Below are 25,456 nucleotides of genomic sequence, written 5' to 3' on the forward strand. Positions count from 1 at the left end.
GCTTTCACGCCCACGTGAGGGCGCACTCGCACTTGTTTACGTGACACGCCAGAAGAAGACTGACAGCTACGTAGCTCTGAGTGAGTGAGTTAGCTAGAGAGAATAGATGGATGCGAACCTACTTTCATTGTTTATGCTTTTAAATCATCTCTACAGAGGCAACGTCTGCGTGTATCATCTTTTCTGTTGTTGTTGTGTGTTTTCCACCCGCGATCGGACACTTAGAGCCAGTTGTGTGGTTGTTTGAACGATGTGCTAATGATAGCGAACGCATGCTAACCTGTTACTTATTACTAATAGTACCTAATTATCATTTATTTACGTTGATGCGAACCTGTTTTCTATCGAGGACCAAATTGATTCAGCAAATTATACGGACGTCCAGCATTGTCTTTTGGGAGTTCGCTGTACAGCCAGGACCGAGCTGTAGCGTAGGAGAGTATATTCACATTTCGTTGTTCATGCACTGTACACTGTATATTTATTTAGCATGTTGTTCTCTATTGTATTTTTATATTAAATTGCCTTTCAAGATGACATGTCTGTTCTATGTGTTGGATTTTATCAAGTAAATTTCCCCCCAAAATTCGACTTATACTCCGGTGCGACTTGTATATGTTTTTTTTCTCTTCGTTGGGCATTTTATGGCTGGATCGACTTATACTCAGGAGCGACTTGTAGTCCGAAAAATACGGTAATTTCATAACATGCCAAATAGGGTCACAATTAAAGTAATTAAACATTGTCCAACAAATAAAGCATGAAAAAATAATTCATATATTGTATATTTGACAAAATAATCGCGTTTCCGAAGTTCGAGCCTGAAAGGGGACGAACCCGGAAGTGATACGTCACACCGAGAACAGCGATGGCAGCGCTCCATACGCCCGCCATACAAAGCCCTCCAAACAATGATTCAAACAGCGATATAAGCGATAGATCGAGCTCAAGGGAGGAGATCCAAGTTTTTGAAGAGTTGGAGGAAGAAGAGGAGGTTGGAATTTTATGTTGAACCTAACATGTATTAGCCAGACGCTAATCAGGATGCAAACAATGTGCCTAGACTACCTGACATGGAATGGAGACAAGACCCATCGAGATTACAAGATTGGTAAAATATAGGCTGTTATTATTTTCATGATTTGAAGATGCAGGCATTTGCACATAATTTTATGTTTTTGTCTGATAACATTGTTTAAAAAAATAACAATCAGACTGCACGTTCAATATGGCAGATCCGGCAGCTCTCGTGCATATAAAATAATAATATAAAAATGTTGGGGGGAAAAAAGGAGATGAGTCGTTGATGGCTTTCTCCACCTTATTGTGGCAACAACAAGATAACAAAATAATAGCGGACTGCCGCCACATTCGACCGCGACGTTTTGCTTCTCGCTCATCTTCCCCTCGCCTCCTACTACTCTTAGCTCTTCAGTCCCAGCGTCTCTTAAACGGATCGTGCATAGTGTCTTGTTACGAGCTTTTTGTTGACAAAGGTATCAAACACACGACGTGCTTACAACTTTGTTTCTTTATTAACACATGGAGCTAAGAGTACAAACACAGCTTGGGGCTCTCGGCAGGAAGTGGCGTCTAATGGCGTGAGGAAATGTAGTTTTTTTCACACAAGCGAACAGATTACAAAGCACCACTTCAGTGTTGTCCCGAGACTACATTTCCCATGATTCACTGCGTGACTTGAGCTGCTCTCTGATTCGCTGCGAGATTGACTCAATGCCAACACGCTCGTTGTTACCTGTCAGCGGCTATCATAAGACACAAACTAGAAGGCTATCAAGCGATCACCGTGAAAGAAACGCCGAACCGTACAAATGCAATGCAACGCTTGAAGCGTGAAGGTGGAAATACATAATACAAATACAAATAAATGTGCACAAACTCACCGGCGGTGTGTGTCTCTTACGGCAACGTGACCGTGAATTACCGCGACGCCGACCCGCTTATATGCACATCCACACCCCTTTCCCGATTGACAGTGGATTAACCCTTTCGGACAAGATCATAGATGACGCACAATTTAAACACGCTTAACCTAGCGAACACAACAACAACTACAGTGCCTTGCAAAAGTATTCGGCCCCCTTGAATCTTACAACCTTTCGCCACATTTCAGGCTTCAAACATAAAGATATGAAATTTAATTTTTTTGTCAAGAATCAACAACAAGTGGGACACCATCAAGAAGTGGAACAACATTTATTGGATAATTTAAACTTTTTTAACAAATAAAAAACTGAAAAGTGGGGCGTGCAATATTATTCGGCCCCTTTACTTTCAGTGCAGCAAACTCACTCCAGAAGTTCAGTGAGGATCTCTGAATGATCCAATGTTGTCCTAAATGACCGATGATGATAAATAGAATCCACCTGTGTGTAATCAAGTCTCCGTATAAATGCACCTGCTCTGTGATAGTCTCAGGGTTCTGTTTAAAGTGCAGAGAGCATTATGAAAACCAAGGAACACACCAGGCAGGTCCGAGATACTGTTGTGGAGAAGTTTAAAGCCGGATTTGGATACAAAAAGATTTTCCAAGCTTTAAACATATCAAGGAGCACTGTGCAAGCCATCATATTGAAATGGAAGGAGCATCAGACCACTGCAAATCTACCAAGACCCGGCCGTCCTTCCAAACTTTCTTCTCAAACAAGGAGAAAACTGATCAGAGATGCAGCCAAGAGGCCCATGATCACTCTGGATGAACTGCAGAGATCTACAGCTGAGGTGGGAGAGTCTGTCCATAGGACAACAATCAGTCGTACACTGCACAAATCTGGCCTTTATGGAAGAGTGGCAAGAAGAAAGCCATTTCTCAAAGATATCCATAAAAAGTCTCGTTTAAAGTTTGCCACAAGCCACCTGGGAGACACACCAAACATGTGGAAGAAGGTGCTCTGGTCAGATGAAACCAAAATTGAACTTATTGGCCACAATGCAAAACGATATGTTTGGCGTAAAAGCAACACAGCTCATCACCCTGAACACACCATCCCCACTCTCAAACATGGTGGTGGCAGCATCATGGTTTGGGCCTGCTTTTCTTAAGCAGGGAGAGGGAAGATGGTTAAAATTGACGGGAAGATGGATGCAGCCAAATACAGGAACATTCTGGAAGAAAACCTGTTGGTATCTGCACAAGACCTGAGACTGGGACGGAGATTTATCTTCCAACAGGACAATGATCCAAAACATAAAGCCAAATCTACAATGGAATGGTTCAAAAATAAACCTATCCAGGTGTTAGAATGGCTAAGTCAAAGTCCAGACCTGAATCCAATCGAGAATTATGGAAAGAGCTGAAGACTGCTGTTCACAAACACTCTCCATCCAACCTCACTGAGCTCGAGCTGTTTTGCAAGGAAGAATGGGCAAGAATGTCAGTCTCTCGATGTGCAAAACTGATAGAAACATACCCCAAGCGACTTGTGCGGCTGTAATTGGAGCAAAAGGTGGCGCTACAAAGTATTAACGCAAGGGGGCCGAATAATATTGCACGCCCCACTTTTCAGTTTTTTATTTGTTAAAAAAGTTGAAATGATCCAATAAATTTTGTTCCACTTCACGATTGTCACTTGTTGTTGATTCTTGACAAAAAATTAAAATTGTATATCTTTATGTTTGAAGCCTGAAGTGTGGCGAAAGGTTGCAAGGTTCAAGGGGGCCGAATACTTTTGCAAGGCACTGTACATTTCTATGCATTTTAGGAGTTTTGGGGATGTCTCTTTTTTTTTCTCTGACTGTACAGCTTTGGGCGCGAGGGGGGCGTCCCATATTTCTTATTTCTAAAAGGTGGCAATCCTAGCTGGTGGTCAGATTGTTTTGTTACAGAACTGTGGGATGAGTTCCTGACATCTCACCTGCATCCGATTCCAGCTCATCAGCAGCGTCTTTAAACCAATCCTAGGCAGCTTGCCGAGATATTAACTCATAGACTCCACCATCAGTTGACAAGACAGCCTCCACAGACATTGCCCCAGGCCTTCCCATAGGGGGCCGGACCCAGGCAGAAGTTGAGTTGGCTTTCACTGTGGTAAACTCAAACACATGCTGCGTTCTAACGCCGGATTTAAGTGGAAATAGGACAAATTTTCGACTGCATACAAGCAGGCAGGAGTGTCTCAAGAGTGATTTGGTCGAGGATTCTAGGTAATTATTATATTAAATAGCACCATGCATGCACTTTGAAACGTTGTGAATACAATGAAATGAAAATGAAAAATTAGCCTAACTTAAGCTTGAAATATTTACATAAAATGAATGATAACTGCCCGTTTTTATGCTTTAAACCAAGAGTCTAGAGACATTCATATCTGTAGAAATTCCGCGATTTAATTATTTATTTACAAGAATTTTGAACTTATAAAGCTCTTTGTTTCGGGAGGGCGGCCATGTTGGATTACGCAATCCCATAACTTTTGCTTGAAATATTTGAATAAAATGAACGATAACTGCCCGTTTTTTTGCTTTTAACCAAGAATCTAGACAGTTTTACGTTCATATCTGTAGAAATTCGGCGATTTAAGCATTCATTTACAAGAATTTTCAATGTAAAAAGCTCTTTGTTTTGTGACCGCCGCCACGTCGGATTTTGTATCGCTACACAATAGCGGAATTCAACCTAAATAAGTTGTGATTGTGTATAGAAAAATGCAAATTTTGCTTTTGTTGAGTAAAATTAAGAAGATTCTGCATGCTTTCCTCAAGTATTAAGTGTCTGATGTGAAAATTGAGTAATTTATTAGGTGATGAAAACTTGAAAAAAATTTAAGTTGCTATATTGGGCAAAAACTTACATAATATGTTAAATATTGCTATTGATCCTGAAAATATAGGTGATTATGTCTGCATTTGGTGATTTGGGCTGGACTGGGAGAATAGCTGTGCTAGCTAGCAAGCGAAGCTAGCATGATGACTAGCATGATTTTGTCACATTCTGCTTCTGCTCCGATTATTTTGTTACAGAGCTGTGGGATGAGTTCCTGACATCGTACCTGCAATCTGATTCCAGCTCATCAGCAGTGTTTTTAAACCGATCCTAGACGGCTTGCCAGGATATTGACTTGCTGCTATTTAACAGTTTGTATATCCCTTCCTTGCTAGTTGCAGCATTGCCTTGTTTTGTTTTTTTCGAAAGTCTGTCTCTCACCGCGGTTTTCCCTCTGGGTTTTTAAAAATTTTTTATCCCTACCTACTGTCAGGGACTCTTTTTGTGTCTCCCTTTTTGCGATTGCGTGTTTTTTTGTGTGTGTGTGTTCAATTAACCCTTTTACACAATCCCTATGTTATTGTTGTCTGATTGCTGTCTGAAGTGAGCCCCGTTTTCTAATTCCGTGGTCAAGCCACACAAGGCACACATCACACTGGTCCATGGTGCAAAAAAGGTTGGGGACCACTGCCCGTCAAGGTTCGGGTGCTGCCGAAAAGTGAAGGCTATATTTTAACAGTTACGTAAACACTATAGCTCCATGCATCATCGCAAAATTCATTTTGACCATCCCCCTAATGCTGTGTTTTTCAACCTTTTCTGAGTCACGTTAAATTGGAAAAAATCTCACGGCACACCCCAAACCAAAAATGTTCCAAATTTACTTTCTGAGCAGTATATTTAATTAAAAATAATTTCTCAGTATTAATACTTACTCAGTGTGAAATTTGATCCTGTTTAGATGAACACAAAGCCGATATCCTGGCAGGAGTCTTCTTCAACAGCGCTTAGTCTCTCTGTTTTTATTTTTTTTTTTCATAGCAGTTAGGCTTGAAAAGCTCAGAATTATCAGACAGGAGGACTTTAGAAATGTCTTTAACAGCATCAGCATTTCGCTGATAATAGCTTTGCAGACAGGTGGAATTAGCAACAAGTTCAGCAACAAGCTAACTGGATTTGAGGGGTTTCTCATTTACATTTCTCTGTTTTCACAAAGGCAAACAAAATATTTCATAGTTTGAAGCTGTTTGGATCGCTGTTGGTGCTGCGTTTAAGAACTGCTTGGCTTTCTAGCAATCAGCCACCTTGCTGTCCTTGACAATGTGTTGGAAGAAAACACAGGGGGAGGATTGACGGTCGTCACTTATGGATAAAATGGAAAGGACACTTTCGTGTTTATCGACACTTGACGAGTCTAATCAAATGATACACAGTAGACGTGCAGTGGCGCCTCCAGAAATTTTTCATAGGGTGGCCAGATGGGGCCACTTAAAATCTTGGGGTGGCCAAAACTAAAAGCCATAATTTCAGGTTTTCATTATATTATTGCAGTAAAAAGGTCAGGGGAAAACTATCAGAAAGACTTAAGGACACGGCTACTGATATACTTTGGTGTATTGTGTAATATTTGATGTTACTAATGATTTCATGTGCATAGTCCATAACTGTCCAGTCAACATTTTGAGTTCCACAACAATTCTGTTTTATTGTGTTATGTATGTATTAGGCATAAGGTGTACATTGACTAGGGCTGTCAAACGATTAAAATTTTTAATCGAGTTAATCACAGCTTAAAAATTAATTAATCGTAATTAATCACAATTCAAACCATCTCTAAAATATGTCATATTTTTCTGTAAATTATTGTTGGAATGGAAAGATAAGACGGATATATACATTCAACATACTGTACATAAGTACTGTATTTGTTTATTATAACAATAAATCCACAAGATGGCATTAACATTATTAACATTCTTTCTGTGAAAGGGATCCGCGGGTAGAAAGACTTGTAATTCTTAAAGGATAAATGTGAGTTTGTATATTGTGACTAAATATTGCCATCTAGTGTATTTGTTGAGCTTTCAGTAAATGATACTGTAGCGACTTAACTGTTCTGCCCAAATGCATGATGGGAATTGGTGCAACCATGACTGCGTGTGGTGGCTGCAAATTCTATATCTTCTCTGCGTTGGGTACACTACAGGGTGTAAAGAAAAAGATCAACTCCTGTCATTCTTCCTCACGTCGCTTCCCACAATATTTATAGTTGGTGTGTGAGAGATGACAAAGCTTTTGCCAGTTAAAAGCACGGCCCCAATGAATGCTTGTATCTACTCCACCCACTTGACACTGCCTCTTATCTCTGTATATAAGTAAAATGGCGCCATTGTAGGCTGTTTGCGGCAATGCGCGAATGAGTCGTACCGCGAATGCGTTAATTGCGATAAATATTTTCACGTGATTAATTTTTTTAAAATTACCGCCCGTTAACGCGATAAATTTGACAGCCCTACATTTAACAAAACAAAATAAATGCATTCATTTGGGATGAAATGCAGAACTGATGCTTCAACAATCTAACGATATATTGGCAAGCGGGGTGGCCAACCAGTTTATAGGGGTGGCCACGGCCCCCTGGTGGCGCCACTGTAGACGTGCTGGGGTCCACATTGTTGCGGACAGCAGGGTTGCTGATGGCTAGAAATCTGAGCAGTTTTTGAACGCAACACGAGCAATACCTTGCTCATCTGCACACGACCTAGAACTTTCTACCTACTCCTTCTTCCTACTGCAACTCTGCCCGACGACGTGAAAAAAAAAAAAAAAACGCGGCACACCTGATGATTTCAAATGGCACACCGGGTGAAAAACACTGCCCTAAAGGCCTGGGCCCGGGTGCCGCCGCACCTCCCGTCCGCCCCTGGGCATTGCATTTAGATTTGTTTGAACCATGCTCCTCACCTCCATTTTGTTGAGCGACACCCAGCAGTCAGAGGGGAAATCTTGCAACATGGGAACCAGGAACTGTAGGCATCCGTCCCAGTGACACAGCAGCAGCATCATGCCAATCAGGTTGATGATCCGCATCACAGCGCTGGCCAGGTCATAGGTCATATGGAAGATCTGGAGCGTAGCAGCAACATCAAGTTAAGACAAGCATCCATGCTAACGTGCCACTTTTTATATATGGCGTAAAACACAGACAAGGCTGAAAAAGCAGTTTCTGCTCTTGCATCCCTCTTGAAAATAAACTGCTGTATTTTAAGCCAAAAGAACTGTTGTGTTTATTAGAACAATCTGTCTATAGGTTGCCATAGCAGATTCATGACGCAATAAGCCCCTGAACTATTTTTAATTTGTCCCTTTTACCCTGGAAGCCCCCGTTTACAGACGTCGCGCAACCGCTTTTGTTTCAACCCAGCCATAAAAAGAAGGTAAGTAATTGTATTTATTAGAGATGTCCCGATCAATCGGCATCCCGATCAGCATCCCGATCGATCGGGTCCGATCACGTCATTTTCAAAGTATCAGAATCGGCAAAAAATATCGGCCATGCCTTTTATTCTTTTTTTTTTTTTTTTTTTTTATTAAATCGTTTTCTAATTGTATTTAACGTAACAGACATAATATGTGACACTCATCCAGAGTCTTTAGTTTAGGCTTAAGGTAGGGTTATCAAATTTATCCCGATAACGGTGGTAAATATTTTTTTTTTAAATGTATCACGTTAAAATATTTAACGCAATTAATGCATGCGTTACACGGCCCACTCACACATTGTCGCGCTCAATCTGTAATGGCGCCGTTTTATCTTTATAGAGAGATAAAAGGCAGCATAAAATGAGTAGAGTAGAGTGAATTTTGGCAGCCTTTGGAGCCTTTTTTTAATTGGCTAAAGCCTTACAATCCCTCTCCCTACGATTAGAAATATCATGGGAAGCAATAAGGGGAAGCAAGGTAGCAATTGATCTTTTTCTTAACACCTTATGTTATTTCCCAAAGCAGAGAAGATATACAGTATCAATTGGTAGCACTACGCACAGTCATGGTTCCACTTCCCATCATGCATTTGGGCATGGCTACAGTATCATTTACTGAAAGCTCACCAAATACACTAGATGGCAATATCTAGTCACAATATACAAAAGTCACAAGTCTTTCTATCCGTGGATCCCTCTCACAGAAAGAATGTTAATAATGTAAATGACATCTTGAGGATTTATTGTCATAATAAACAAATACAGTACTTATGTACTGTATGTTAAATGTATATATTCGAGTTTTATTCATTTTTTTCTCAATGCATTGCCAAAATGTATATGATCGGGAAAAATTATCGGGAATGATTGGAATTGAATCGGGAGAAAAAAAAAAAGCAATCGGACCGGGAAATATCGGGATCGGCAGATACTCAAACTAAAACGATCGGGATCGGATAGGGAGCAAAAAAACATGATCGGAACAACCCTAATTAGGACCTTATTTTTTCAAATTTTGGGATTCTCTGATTATTGCTTCATGTTTCAGGTATTTAAAGAGCATATGACACCAGAAAAAAAGTCTTAAATGGCATTATTATGTAAATTAGAATCATATTTTGAGACGATTCGACTATATACAACAATTTAGCAAAGCGCAGATGACGAGAAATTAGTCTTTTAATCTGCCGGTTAGCCACGCCTACCATTATAGGGCTTTAGCGTCCCCAACAGGTGGATGACGTCAGCGGTAGACTAGGCTCATCGGTTTTACTATTCAGCCCATTGAGGGGGAATTGTTCAGAACGAGGAAAACGCGACGAAGAGAGCCGCAAAATGTCATTGTTTCAGTCTCTCTACTCCCAATATTTTTACAGGATATTCTTTTTATCCAAGTATTTTTCCCCAATAGCTATATAAATGGCTTGAGAAGGACCAGTCAGCCCGTCGAGGGGGAACTATTCACAATGAGGAAAACGCGACGAAGAGAGCGGCAAAATGTCATTGTTTCTGTCTCTTTACTTCAATATTTTTACAGGATATTCTTTTTACCCAAGTACTTTCCCCAATTGCTAAATAAATGGCATGGTCATGACAAATAACAATCTTGTGCTAAATGGAATATAAAACAATAAAAATCCATTTATTCAAGACGAAATGGCAAAATTACTCCATAATGGTCAAAACAGTCGACTTCACCTTTACTGTCACACCTCCCGAACGATATTTTATGACACCTAAATCGGACATATGTAATTTCCCTTCCCCGGCTTCGGAGAATGTAAACAGACCAGAAGCAGTGACAGCTAGCCGACATGCTAACCCGAACCGAGGGATGTTTCAAAGTCTTCGAAGTGGAAAATCACACATAACTAGCCTGGATTATTTGACATGAGACGACCCGGTTGTCGAGTTTCTTTGCGGATCGGCAAACCGCCCGGCGGAGAGCAATTTACAGTTCGTTCCCTGGAGGAGGGTGGCTGGAGTTGTTGTGTAGCTAACGCGCTAACAGCTAACTGCTAATGAGCATGAGGATAGCTTTTTACATGCCTATCAATGATCAAACGTAAGTAGTCCTTTATTTAAAGGAATTTTATAGTGTTTACTTTGTAATCACTGTATTCGTATTTGACATAATACAAAACAAGATGTTTACTCACTTCCTTGTAAGTCCAATGGTCCCACTGTAAATATCCACGGTGAATGGGAACCTTTTGAAACTCCAAAAAGGCGCATACGCCTCTCCCGCATACAGAATGATTTTTCTGCAGCCGTTTGGCTGGCGTGATGCAAAAAATAAAAGTATTAATCCGCAAAATCAGCTGAATCCTTCGTCCTCATACACAACAGTACACTGTATAGTGAAGAGAACGTCTTCTACCGTACACGTCACAGCGCCCTCCTCCTCAATGCAAGACCGAAGCCGGAAGTCACTCATTTTCATGGCGCGGGATTCAAAAAACTAAATAAATATAGCGATCGCTTCCACACACATCCAAGCGGTCCATATCATTCAGGGGCATAAAATACCGCGTGTATTATGAAATAAACATGCTTTTTCGTGTCACAGGCACTTTAAGGGCTAAGCACTGCAAAGGGGGTAACACTAGCTATTAGGTGGTAGGGTGTCCTAACTTTTTCCTCGTTTAGAATATGCATTTTTGTTGATATATTTGGTTTAAAGAGAAAAGCAATGTTGTTTTTTGTTGTTTACCTGCAATTAACTCACATTGATATGTGACCATTTCTTAATAAATAACTGAATATTTAATGAGGTTTCCAAATTTTTTCACATGACTGTATATACATAGTTGACTATCACTGCAAATAGCTGTCAGGTCCTTGAATTCAAATTTCACACACATAAAACGGCACACCCGCTCGGCTCCACTGTCTCCTTCAGATTACACAGAGTTTGATAAATGAGTGGGAATGACAAGCTCCCATCAGTCCCGCGTCGCACACAGCAGGAAGCAAGCGAGACACATAACACACACGCGTTTGGGTCCAGCCACACACGCGAGCCTGCGGGCACAGACACACGTGTGTGGATCGACACTGTACGAACGCATGATGGACAGGGACCATCATGATTCTTAACAACTGATAGTCTGTGTCATCTTAAATGTCAATCAAACAATAAGGCCGCTCAACTCTCACCTGGGCAACGTCTATAACGGTTAACCCCCGTTTTCAGATAGGACCACAACAGGTGAAAATCTGTTGGCTTCTAAAGGGTTTAGGGATTATTTAAAGTGCGTATGACAGGATAAAAAAAAGTCTTAAATAGAATTATTATGTGATTTAGCATCATATTTTGAGACGATTCGACCATATACAGTGGGGCAAATAAGTATTTAGTCAACCACTAATTGTGCAAGTTCTCCCACTTGAAAATATTAGAGAGGCCTGTAATTGTCAACATGGGTAAATCTCAACCATGAGAGACAGAATGTGGAAAAAAAAACAGAAAATCACATTGTTCTATTTTTAAAGAATTTATTTGCAAATCATGGTGAAAAATAAGTACAGAAGGGCAAATAAGTATTTAGTCAACCACCAATTGTGCAAGTTCTCCTACTTGAAAAGATTAGAGAGGCCTGTAATTGTCAACATGAGTAAACCTCAACCATGAGAGACAGAATGTGGGAAAAAAAACCAGAAAATCACATTGTTTGATTTTTAAAGAATTTATTTCAAAAGTAGAGTGGAAAATAAGTATTTGGTCACCTAAAAACAAGCAAGATTTCTGGCTGTCAAAGAGGTCTAACTTCTTCTAACGAGGTCTAACGAGGCGCCACTCGTTACCTGTATTAATGGCACATGTTTTAACTCATTATTGGTATAAAAGACACCTGTCCACAACCTCAGTCAGTCACACTCCAAACTCCACTATGGCCAAGACAAAAGAACTGTCGAAGGACACCAGAGACAAAATTGTAGACCTGCTCCAGGCTGGGAAGACGAAATCTGCAATAGGTAAAACGCTTGGTGTAAAGAAATCAACTGTGGGAGCAATTATTAGAAAATGGAAGACATACAAGATCACTGATAATCTCCCTCGATCTGGGGCTCCATGCAAGATCTCACCCCGTGGCGTCAAAATGATAACAAGAACGGTGAGCAAAAAATCCCAGAACCACACGGGGGGACCTAGTGAATGACCTACAGAGAGCTGGGACCACAGTAACAAAGGCTACTATCAGTAACACAATGCGCCGCCAGGGACTCAAATCCTGCACTGCCAGACGTGTCCCCCTGCTGAAGCCAGTAAACGTCCAGGCCCGATTGCGGTTCGCTAGAGAGCATTTGGATGATCCAGAAGAGGACTGGGAGAATGTGTTAGGGTCAGATGAAACCACAATAGAACGTTTTGGTAGAAAGACAGGTTCTCGTGTTTGGAGGAAAAAGAAAACTGAATTGCACCATACCCACTGTGAAGCATGGGGGTGGAAACATCATGCTTTGGGGCTGTTTTTCTGCAAAGGGACCAGGACGACTGGTCTGTGTAAAACAGACATGTCCAAAGTCCGGCCCGGGGGCCAAATGGGGCCCATGATCAAATTTCATCCGGCCCCCAGCCTCTGTCATAAAATCAATAACGTCTGGCCCGCATACCGACTTAATAAATTGGTCAGCAGGACTGCTACCAGCATATGAAGTAGCTTACACCTTAAATGCTGCTCCTCCTTTATCCACTAAAAGGCAGCAGCACTCTAAGCAACATTACCCCGTGTGAAAGTTGACTGCGACGACCGACCCGTCAAGGATAGGTGGAAATTGGACTATTTCTCCACTAAAATACGCAACAACTGTGTCTGCCTCATTTACAAAGAGACAGTCGCTGTTTTTAAAGAGTTCAACGTGAGGAGATATTACCAAACAAGACACGCTGACGTGTACAAGAAGATTACAGGGAAGATGCGTAGCGAGAAATTGAAGCAACTTGAAGCTAGTTTAATTTTACAGCAGCAGTATTTCACAAGAGCCCAAAAGTCAAAGGAGAACGCCACAAAAGGTAGTTGCGAGATTGTTGAAATTATTCATTAAAAATAATAATAAAGCAAATGTGACACACAGAATGGCTTGCTAAAATTTGCTTAAATATATCGTTCTACTTAAAGGACGTAAGCCCAATTTTTACCACACTAAATCTGGCCCCCTTTGCAAAAAGATTGGACACCCCTGGTGTAAAGGAAAGAATGAATGGGGCCATGTATCGAGAGATTTTGAGTAAAAATCTCCTTCCATCAGCAAGGGCATTGAAGATGAGACGTGGCGGGGTCTTTCAGCATGACAATGATCCAAAACACACAGCCAGGGCAACAAAGGAGTGGCTTCGTTAGAAGCATTTTAAGGTCCTGGAGTGGCCAAGCCAGTTTCCAGATCTCAACCCCATAGAAAATCTTTGGAGGGAGTTGAAAGTCCGTGCTGCCCAACGACAGCCCCAAAACATCACTGCTCTAGAGGAGATCTGCATGGAGGAATGGGCCAAAATACCAGCAACAGTGTGTGAAAAGCTTGTGAAGAGTTACAGAAAACGTTTGGCCTCCGTTATCGCCAACAAAGGGTACATAACAAAGTTTTGAGATGAACTTTTGGTATTGACCAATACTTATTTTCCACCATGATTTGCAAATAAATTCTTTAAAAATCAAACAATGTGATTTTCTGTTTTTTTTTTCCACATTCTGTCTCTCATGGTTGAGGTTTCACCATGTTGACAATTACAGGCCTCTATAACATTTCAAGTGGGAGAACTTGCACAATTAGTGGTTGACTAAATACTTATTTGCCCCACTGTACGACAATTTGGCAGAGCGCAAATGACAAAAAATGTGTCTTTTAATTCGCCGTTTAGCCACGCCTACCATTATAGGGCTTATATGGTCATGACAAATAACAGTCTTGTGCTAAATGGAATATGAAATAATAAAAATGCATTTATTCAGTAGGACATGGCAAAATTACTCCATAATGGTCAAAACTCTCAACTTCACCTTTACTGTTGCACCTCCTGAACGATATTTTATGCCACCGTAGTTAGACAGGCTTTTGTTATTTCCCTGCCCCAGGTTCGGAGAATGCAAACAAACCAAGAGGAATGACAGTTAACCGACATGCTAACCCAAACCGAGTGACGTCTCAAAGTCTTATTTTCGCTTTTCAAAGCGAAAAATCACACAAAACTAGCCCGGACCATGCCACACGGCGGCGGGGTTGTCGATTGTCTTCGCTGATCAACAACCCGCCTGACGGTGAGCAAGTTACAACTTGTTCCCCTGCTGCGGACAGGAGAACTCACCGGGGAAGCAGCTGGAGAGTACCGCCGGACAAACCGGCCAACGTCGGAGAAGCGCGTAGCTGTCATATGGTTAACACAAATATGGCGTAAAATAATGCTTTACTACATGGCGAAGACGTAAACAGAGAGCGGCGTGGAGTTGTTAGGCAGCTAACATGGCAGGATGTGTCTGAAGAGAACTCTTTGGCATGTCCGTCCATGATCAAACGTAAGTAAATAGTCCTTTATTTAAAGAAAGTTTGTAGTATTTACTTTGTAATCGCTGTATTCGTGGCCATTTTAACACAAAGTTGCAATTTCTGATGGGTTGGAAAATTTGACAGAATGCCGGGCACACGAAGAGGGCAATGCAGATTCTTGACTCTTGACACCTTGTCCAATGAAGATTCTTGACTCTTGACAAGGTGATGGTACTGGAACTTTGCTTTGGTTCTGTTCCAGTGAGATTTACGAAGATGACTGCCTGAAGAAAACATCAAAATTCCCTCAGTCCTTGAGGATATGGGGCTGCTAATCAGGCAAAGGCACTGGGGAGATGGCTTATGGTTATGTGGGCAATTGCCCATTCTGTGCAAAGTATAGCCTAAATACCGTAATTTCCAGAATATAAGGCGCACCCGTGTATAATGCGCACCCCAAATTTACTTGTAAAATCTAGGGGAAATTATTGTACCCGTTTATAACGCGCACCCTAATTTTAGCACCAATAAATTGTAGAATACAAGAAAACAGAGCTCGTGTACAGATACAGAAATGTAATTTTACTGACTGGTGAAACACAGCACAAGCATAGCACATTGGTAGTTCAAAACATTACCATAAACTGACAATATTTACGTTAATAATATGATTTGACAACTTCTCCAACTTACCAGAATCTAGGAGAAAACAAAACAGATGTGACTTTTCTTTTAAAGGCTGCTGTATAACTTGCTCGTTTCATCATGATGAATAAATGTTTCTTCCATGGATTGATAAGGTAAAATGAACGTGAGAACGTAAGTCGGAAATCCGTGAGAGCACATCGTTGTCAACACGACAGTAACAATAGGAACTATTGTTATTTGGGTTTTATTTTCTCGAGGGACAGATATAGTTGACGGACACAGGAAGTCTGTGTGCTTACGTTTGTTATGGTCCGAGTTGCGGAGCTGCAATAAACGTTGACTCAAATGAGTTCAAGAAACTAAATTCTGTGCTTTATGAAGAGTGAAAAAAGTAGAATTTAACACAGACGAAATCATTTGGCCGATTAGTGAAGTATTACTGAAATAAAATGGTGACGTCACGTACCCTTATGGTCGGCAACGGGTCGCCGCAAATGTTTCTTCAACACAACGTGGCCGTGTCAATAAAAAAAAAAAAAATCGGTTTATACTGTATATATATGTAATATATATATATTTCTGTCTCCATCCATGTACCTGTTTATAATGCGCACCACGATTTTACAAGTTGATTTTGGGGGAGAAAAAGTGCACGTTATATTCGGGAAATTAAGGTAATTGTAAATTGATGTCATAACATGTATACCATGGATATTATCTGAAATTGAGACTTGTAAGTCCCACAGCATGGCAAGTGGGCATTTGCGTGTTGTTTTCAGCACCATTTTCTGCGTATGTTCCGGGACCTGTGCCCGTCTTGTCATCCCTGCGCTGTCATATGTACTTTGCGTTCCAGCACCTTATGATTTACAAATAAGGCGCTGGTTAACAGCATATCAGTGCTAATGTAAAACAATGCAAATTGACTGCATAAGAATCAACAACACACAAATGAATTGCACAGTTCAGTAGACACAAAAGTGGGGCGCGAATGCGCGCGCATAACCCGAACTGGGCGGCAACTAAGCACTTTACACTCAATTGGACTTACATCCCAAAGATGCTAAATGAACACGTCACCTCACGGCATAAATGTGCAACACGAATATGATGTAAACAATGCTCACTGATGACTACCCAGTGCCTTAATGTTTATATATTGACAAAGTTGGGGCCGCAAATTATTGACCGCGATATCGCGAGGGAACTACATAATGTTTTACAGTCGCTGGAATTTAACAAACAGTCTAAATCAATTTGGTGAGACTACAGCTGACACGCACCTCATGCAACAGAGGAATAAGAAAATAGGTCAGCGCAGCTGAGGGAGAAGTGATACTTTCCAATGAAGAGGAATGAGGCTAGGCTTCTTACATGTGCTCGACTTCCTAAATAACAATTTAACCTTTACATATTTGTCTGTTTATTTTGATCCACGAGTGCAAAACTACAGCATGTGGGCAAATTTACAAGGTCCCAAATGAAATAAGTGTTGCGACTCCCATGATGGGGAGGGGAGATGACACTCACTCAACCCCTCATCTCCACTCTCATTCTCCATGCATGCCAAGTATCACTTCCCATCATGCATCACTCTGCGCGTGTGTGCGTATCACATCATATCTTCAAAAATCCAATTATCCAAAGGTCAAGTGAGCAGCGGAGGCCCGCCGCACTGCAAAATGCCAACGCCGCGCTGCCAATAGCGGCATAAACGCAAAGTCGAAGGGAGTCATGACATTGCCGGACCGTCCCTCCTTGGAATCCGGCTGCTGCTCAGGCGGAGTTTGACTTTTGGGGCAGGGGGGGACAACATGTTGATGACCCCAAAACGCAGTGTCAGCAATAAAATGAACTTACAAGAATATTTAAAATAATAAGTTGAGAATGAGCGTTTTTTTGTTTCCCATCATGCTTGAGAGGAATTCTAAATCAGGCTGCTTAGGCAATACTTTTCGCCAAGATCGTCATCCATTGAATTTGGTATGCCCGCCAGTGTCGTGCTAATGTAGTTACCCCGGTCAAAAATTGTATCCCCTGGGCGGAGCCATATGGAGGTAGATTTGTGTCTTTATTAATCTATCCCCCAAAAAAGTTGCTTCAGTAAAAAAGTTGCTTCAATCAAAGTATATATTTTCAACCAAAAGAGTCGCTTCAATCAAAAAAATGTTTTTGAATGCAAAAAATTAATTTAACAAAAAACAAAAACAAAAAAAATGCATGTGAAAGCTATTTTTCTTTGATTAATTTGTTTTTTTTTTGTTTTTGTTTGTTTGATTGAAGTAATGTTGATTTGTGTTTGGGCCACATTTTGGCTAGGACATTTTTCTCTTTATTATTCAATCAAAAATAAGTTGCTTCAAAAAAATACAGATTTTCAAAAAGAAAAATCTCTTCAATCAAAAAAAAAAAGAAAAATTTCAATCATAGAAAAAAGTTTTTGAATGCGAAGAAATATTTGAGATTAAAAACTAACCCCCAAAAAGTTGCTTCAATCAAAACAAAAATATTTTCAATTAAAAAAACATGTTTTGAAAAATATTTTTTTCTAATATTTATGTAAAGATAGATATAGATAGATAGATAGATAGATAGATAGATAGATAGATAGATAGATAGATAGATAGATAGATAGATAGATAGATAGATAGATAGATAGATAGATAGATAGATAGATAGATAGATAGATAGATAGATAGATAGATAGATAGATAGATAGATAGATAGATAGATAGATAGATAGATAGATATTAAATTATATGCAAAGCAAATGACTGTCCAAGGTGCTCAAAAAAATAATTTTGACCCATTATAAAAATTTGTTGGGTTTTTTTCTTTAATTTTTGTTGCAGTTTTTTTTGCTTTACAACTTTTTTATATATATAGGAAAGTCAATTACATGCAATGACACTTTTAGGCCACCAGGAGTTTGACCTTTGGGGCAGGGGGGGTGCACAACATGTTGATGACCCCAAAACACAGTGTCAGCAATAAAATTAACTTACAAGAATATTTATAGTACTAAATTGACAATGAGCATTTTTTGTCTCCCATCATGCTCGAGGGGAATTCTAAATCAGGCAGCTTAGGCAGTACTTTTCGCCAAGATCGTCATCCATTGAATTTGGTATGCCCACCAGTGTCGTGCTAATGTAGTTACCCCAGTCAAAAATTGTATCCCCTGGGCGGAGCCATATGGAGGTAGATTTGTGTCTTTATTATTCAATCAAAAAAAGTTGCTTCAATTTAAAAAAAAAAAAAAGTTGCTTCAATCAAAATATATATTTTCAACTAAAAAAAGTCGCTTCCATCAAAGAAAAAGAAAAAAAAGAGTTTAAATGCAAAAATAAATTTGAAACTCAAAAAAATGCATTTTAAAGTTTTTTTTTTTTTTTTTTTTTTTTTTTTTTTTTTAATTGAAGTAAATTTTTGTTTGGGTCGAAGCAACTTTTTTGATTGAAGTAATGTTGTTTTGCGTCGTTATTATTCAATCAAAAAATAAGTTGCTTCAAACAAAAAATATATATTGTCAAAAGAAAAATCTCTTCGATCAAAAAAAGAAAAAATTCAATCATAGAAAAAAGTTTTTGAATGCGAATAAATGCAGGAAAAAAAAGATGCATGTGAAAGCTATTTTTCTTTGATTCATTTTTATTTATTTTATTATTTTTTTTTTTTAATTGAAGTCGCTTTTTTTTTTTTTTGATTCAAGCAACTTTGATTTGTGTTTGGGCCACATTTTGGCAAGGACTTTTGTCTCTTTATTATTCAATCAAAAAATAAGTTGCTTCAAAAAAAAAAAAAAAAAAGATTTTCAAAAAGAAAAATCACTTCAATCCAAAAAATGAAAAAATTCAATCATAGCAAAAAGTTTTTGAATGCGAAAAAATATTTGAGATTTAAAAATTTGCATTTGAACACTTACATTTTCATTGAAAAGGATTTCTTTGACGGAAGCAATCCTTTTTGTGTTTGGATAGGACATTTGTGTCTAAATCATTCAATCCCCAAAAAAGTTGTTTCAATCAGAAAAAAAAAAAATTTCAATCAAAGAAAAAGTTTCTTCAATCAAAATACATATTTTCAACCAAAAAAGTCTCTTCAATAAAAAAAAAAAAATGTGCTTGAATGCAAAAATAAATTTGAAACTCAAAAAACTAAAAAAAAAAAAAAAAAAAAAAAATGCATGTGAAAGCTACTTTTCTTTGACTAATTTTCATTTTTATTTATTTTTATTTTTTTTCGATTGAAGTCGTTTTTTTTTTTTTTTTTAAGCAACTTTTTGATTGAAGTAATGTTGATTTGTGTTTGTGCCACATTTTGGCTAGGACTTTTTTCTTTTTATTATTCAATCAAAAAATAAGTTGCTTCAAAAAATATATTTTTTAAAAGATTTTTAAAAAGAAAAATCACTTCAATCCAAAAAATGAAAAATTTCAATCATAGCAAAAAGTTTTTGAATGCGAAAAAATATTTGAGATTTAAAAATTTGCATTTGAACACTTAAATTTTCATTGAAAAACATTACTTTGACGGAAGCAATTATTTTTGTGTTTGAGCCATATTATGATTAGGACATTTGTGTCTAAATCATTCAATCCCCAAAAAGTTGCTTCAATCAGAAAATAATATTTTCAATCAAAGAAAAAGTTGCTTCAATCAAAATATATATTTTCAACCAAAAACAATCGCTTCAATGAAAAAAAAAGTGTTTGAATACAAAAATAAATTAGAAACTCAAAAAAACTAAAAAAAAAAAAAAAAAAACAAAAGGATACATGTGAAAGCTACTTTTCTTTGATTAATTTTTATTTTTTTGATTGAAGTCGTTTTTTTTTTTTTTTTTTTTTTTTTTTGATTGAAGCAACTTTTTGATTGAAGTAATGTTGATTTGTGTTTGTGCCACATTTTGTCTATGACTTTTTTTCTCTTTATCATTCAATCAAAAAATAAGTTGCTTCAAAAAAAAAAAAAAAAAAAGATTTTCAAAAAGAAAAATCACTTCAACCAAAAAATGAAAAATTTCAATCATAGCAAAAAGTTTTTGAATGCGAAAAAATATTTGAGACTGAAAAATCATGGTGGGAAAATAAGTATTTGGTCAATACCAAAAGTTCATCTCAATACTTTATTATTGACCCTTTGTTGGCAATAACGGAGCCCAAATGTTTTCTGTAACTTCACAAGCTTTTCACACACTGTTGCTGGTATTTTGCCCCATTCCTCCATGCAGATCTCCTCTAGAGCAGTGATGTTTTGGGGCTGTCGTTGGGCAACACGGACTTTCAACTCCCTCCACAGATTTTCTATGGGGTTGTAGTGGACCAAACATACACGTGGACACTGGTGTTTCAACTTAGGCAAAATTCAATTTAATAAAGTCACAAAACAAACAGTGTAACACAAACCTTGGGCCCAACATAAAAGAAGCCAACATAACAAAAGTCTTCAACCAAAAACCGACCTGACCTCCAGACACATCGCTGTGGCTGTTTAAATCAGGGCGGACTCTACTAACGACCACCTGAAGGAGATATGACAAATCAACCAAACATTCTCAACTTACTAGACAACAACAGATGAAAAATATACATATATTCAAACAATAACTAATGTGCATTTAAACAAACAGTGAAAACTTTACTCCAAACAATCATAACTAAATCAACTTAAATAACCCCCCTTCAGAATGGTAGGTGCCAGATCTTACACAGCTGTGGTCGTTACCTCTAATTGGCAAATTAAATCTAATAAGCATTCAGACAAATATTAACTGAAGTGTGCACCTATTAGAAAATACATGTCCAAAAAAATATCACATAAATAATTAACTAAATCTTGAAACACTTAATTGTGGTGGTAGTGGTGGCCACCACAGGGGTTGAGATCTGGAGAGTGGCTAGGCCACTCCAGGACCTTGAAATGCTTCTTACGAAGCCACTCCTTTGTTGCCCGGGCTGTGTGTTTGGGATCATTGTCATGCTGAAAGACCCAGCCACGTCTCATCTTCAATGCCCTTGCTGATGGACGGAGATTTTCACTCAAAATCTCTCGATACATGGCTCCATTCATTCTTTCCTTTACACAGATCAGTCGTCCTGGTCCCTTTGCAGAAAAACAGCCCCAAAGCATGATGTTTCCACCCCCACGCTTCACAGTGGGTATGGTGTTCTTCGGATGCAATTCAGTGTTCTTTCTCCTCCAAACACAAGAACCTGTGTTTCTACGAAAAAGTTCTATTTTGGTTTCAGCTGACCATAACGCAATCTCCCAGTCCTCTTCTGGATCATCCAAATGATCTCTAGTGAACCGCAGACGGGCCTGGACGTGTACTTTCTTCAGCAGGGGGACACGTCTGGCAGTCCAGGATTTGAGTCCCTGGCGGCGCATTGTGTTACTGATAGTCAGTGTTGGGAGTAACGCTGTTATAAATAACGGCGTTATGTAACGCCGTTATTTTTTCAGTAATGGGGTAATCTAACTCATTACTTTTTCCGCCGTTACAACATCGTTACCGTTACTGACGGTCAAAAGCGGTGCGTTACTTACTCTGAATAAAATGAAGAAAATACGAGATGTGTCGATTCGACTCTCTGCTCTGTTGATTTGTCATCCAAGACTTGGGGTGCGTTCAGGTTCGAGAATAGCGCATGTACTTCTGACTCCAAGCTGTATGTCCCTGCTCATTCAATTAGACAATGCTTTCCAAAGTTTGGTCACGTTTCTGTGTTTGCTACACCTGATGCTAGCCTCGTTCCCATCTCCCACTGTCAGCCAGCAATAATTCTGCTTCCATCTTGAGGACGGCAGACGCTTTGAAGGTGACGTGAATTTGTCGGGAAACGAGCCTACCTGAATGCAGCCCCTCGAGAGATGCGATGGAAGTGATTATGGTTGGCTGAGGGTTAGAGTCATGTGTCGTGGTAAGCCAATCAGAGCCGGTGATTTCACAAGCAAACCGGAACAGCGCGTGCGGAAAACACACACACGCAAAACAGATGCACAGGGTCGGGATGGCAGAGCATTCAGAAGAAAAATAGTCCTTTAAGAGGAGGAGATATAGACACTATTTCAAGTTTGTCGAAACTAAAGGAAAGAACCTGCATGTAATGTGTAATTTAAGTCCCGGGGCAAAGCTTTTGTCGACATCTGTGGTAAGCAGTTCAAATCTGCTGAAGCACCTAACAACTGTCTGTTCTTCTCTATTCCACTGACTCAAATACTGCTCAGAAAATTTCAAATTCTTTGACATACAACAAGTTCTATTTAAAGTAACGGAAATAGTTACTTTCCCCGGTAACTACTTACTTTACTATAGATTAATTCAGTTACTAACTCAGTTACTTTTTGGAAGAAGTAGTGAGTAATGTAACTAATTACTTTTTTAAAGTAACGTGCCCAACACTGCTGATAGTAGCCTTTGTTACTGTGGTCCCAGCTCTCTGTAGGTCATTCACTAGGTCCCCCCGTTTGGTTCTGGGATTTTTGCTCACCGTTCTTGTTATCATTTTGATGCCACGGGGTGAGATCTTGCATGGAGCCCCAGATTGAGGGAGATTATCAGTGGTCTTGTATGTCTTCCATTTTGCAATAATTGCTCCCACAGTTGATTTCTTTACACCAAGCGTTTTACCTATTGCAGATTCAGTCTTCCCAGCTTGGTGCAGGTCTACAATTTTGTCTCTGGTGTCCTTCGAAACCTCTTTGGTCTTGGCTGGGATCACTTTGATGGTGATTTGATGCAGAAATGTAAGAAATTCCAAAAGGTTCAGATACTTTTTAATACCAACCACTCACCATGTCGATATTTTGTCACACCCCTAGTTGACATCACAAAACAAACTTCTCCTCAACTTGTGCCAGTTTTGAGGCGTTTCATCTTAGGAGTTTGCGCTTTACGTCATCGCGGCGGCCGACCACAGTGTTACTGTTCCACAGTATTCCCATTTCAGCAAACCTGCTCTTTCAGCGCTGCGTTAATTGATTAACTGTGTTTGCCCTGATAATAGGCTGCTTATTAGACTGCCTGATGCTGCCTGTGGGACTTCCAGGTCAGACAGTGAGATACAGGCAGGTGGGCGCCGTGAACGGCGGTGGGGGTTGTGTGACAATAACAGTAATTAGAATGCAAAGTTTGTTAAGCCTCAGACATCCTGCTGATATTATGCAGGAGAAGTCAGAACATTAATATCCAGCCAGCTCTGACCTCTGTTAAGTTGGCCCCCCATCAGACGCAAATTTACAGTGTATCAAAAGGATGTCAAAGGTTTGTGCTACGTTTGTTTATGCTGAACAAGGTTTTGTTTGTGCTGCTATCGTTTTTTTTAGATATTTACTAGAGATGTCCCGATCGATCGGCATCGGGTCTGATCACGTCATTTTCAAAGTATCGGAATCGGCAAAAAAATATCGGACATGCCTTTTTTTAAATATATAAATATTTTTTAATTAAATCGTTTTCTAATTGTATTTAACATTACAGACATAATATGTTACACTCATCCAGAGTCTTTAGTTTAGGCTTAAGGTAGGGTTATCAAATTTATCCCGTTAACGGCGGTAATTAATTTTTTTTTTTACAAATTTATCAAGTTAAAATATTTAACGCAATTAACGCATGCGCTGGACGACCCACTCACGCATTGTCGCATTCAATCTGTAATGGCGCCGTTTTACCTATATATAGAGCTAAAAGGCAGCGTAAAATGAGTAGAGTGAATTTTGGCAGCCTTTGGAGCATTTTTTTAATTGGCTAAAGCCTTGCAATTCCTCTCCCTACGATTAAAAATATCGTGGGAAGCAATGTGGGGAAGAAATGTAGTAATTGATCTTTTTCTTAACACCCTATGTTATTTCCCAACGCAGAGAAGAACTATCAATTGGTGTCACTACGCACAGTCATGGTTGCACTTCCCATCATGCATTTGGGCAGAACAGTTAAATGGCGACAGTATCATTTACTGAAAGCTCAACAAATACATTAGATGGCAATATTTAGTCACAATAAACAAAGTCACATTTATCCTTTAAGAATTACAAGTTTTTCTATCCGTGGATCCCTCTCACAGAAAGAATGTTAATAATGTAAATGCCATCTTGAGGATTTATTGTAATAATAAACAAATACAGTACTTATGTACTGTACGTGGAATATATATATTCGTCCGAGTTTTATTCATTTTTTTCTTAATGCATTGCCAAAATTTATATGATCGGGAAAACTTATCAGGAAAACTTATCAGGAATGATTGGAATTGAATCCGGAGCAAAAAAAAAAAAAAAGCAATCGGATCGGGAAATATCGGGATCGGCAGATACTCAAACTAAAACGATCGGGATCGGATCGGGAGCAAAAAAACATGATCGGAACAACCCTAATATTTACCATTCTTTTATAGGTCAACCATATTTTGATTTAAACCGGTGTTCTCCCAAAATATCCTACACTGGCGAATTTGACATCCTCAGTAGTACCATGCGATTTCAGCTTGTTTTGTTTAGATCAGTGGTCTCAAACCGGTCCTCAAAGGGCCGCAGGGGGTACTGGATTTCATTCCAACCAAACGAGACAAATACCTTTTCACCAATCTGGTTTCTTACAAGTGTAATCAGTTGATTGCAATCAGGTGCTGCTTATGTTAGTAGAAACCTCATTGGTTGAACTGTTTGTGCTGGATCTGTTGGAACAAAAACCAGGACCCACTGCGGCCCTTTGTGGAGTCGGTTTGAGACCGCTGGTTTAGATGTATATAGGAAGGACGTACTAAAAAAATGCCTGAAAGTGTACCAGAGACTTAAAGACTTGTAAGCTCTAATAAGCCACAATTGTTCTCTTTGACTAAAATATGTTATTAGAAACACTTATAAATAGGGTTGTTCCGATCAAGTTTTTTTGCTCCCGATCCGATCCCGATCGTTTTAGTTTGAGTATCTGCCGATCCCGATATTTCCCAATCCGATTGCTTTTTTTTTTTTTGCTCCCCATTCAATTCCAATCTTTCCCGATAATTTTTCCTGATCATATACATTTTGGCAATGCATTAAGAAAAAAATGACTAAAACTCGGTCGAATATATACATTCAACATACAGTACATAAGTACTGTATTTGTTTATTATGA

At 39.1% G+C, this 25,456-nt stretch overlaps 1 protein-coding gene across 1 annotated transcript in view; it reads right to left on the reverse strand.

The window, feature by feature from the left end:
* The window catches only part of LOC130929698 (potassium/sodium hyperpolarization-activated cyclic nucleotide-gated channel 2-like), a 101,718-nt gene that overhangs the window by 60,452 nt on the left and 15,810 nt on the right, over positions 1–25,456 (reverse strand). Inside the window, exon 3 of the mRNA XM_057857095.1 lies at positions 7,688–7,849. Within this exon, the coding sequence (XP_057713078.1) occupies positions 7,688–7,849 (162 nt within the window). The remainder of the gene's footprint in view (positions 1–7,687; positions 7,850–25,456) is intronic.

This window comes from Corythoichthys intestinalis, chromosome 14, assembly GCF_030265065.1.
Source record: "Corythoichthys intestinalis isolate RoL2023-P3 chromosome 14, ASM3026506v1, whole genome shotgun sequence".
Taxonomy (NCBI): Eukaryota; Metazoa; Chordata; class Actinopteri; order Syngnathiformes; family Syngnathidae; genus Corythoichthys; species Corythoichthys intestinalis.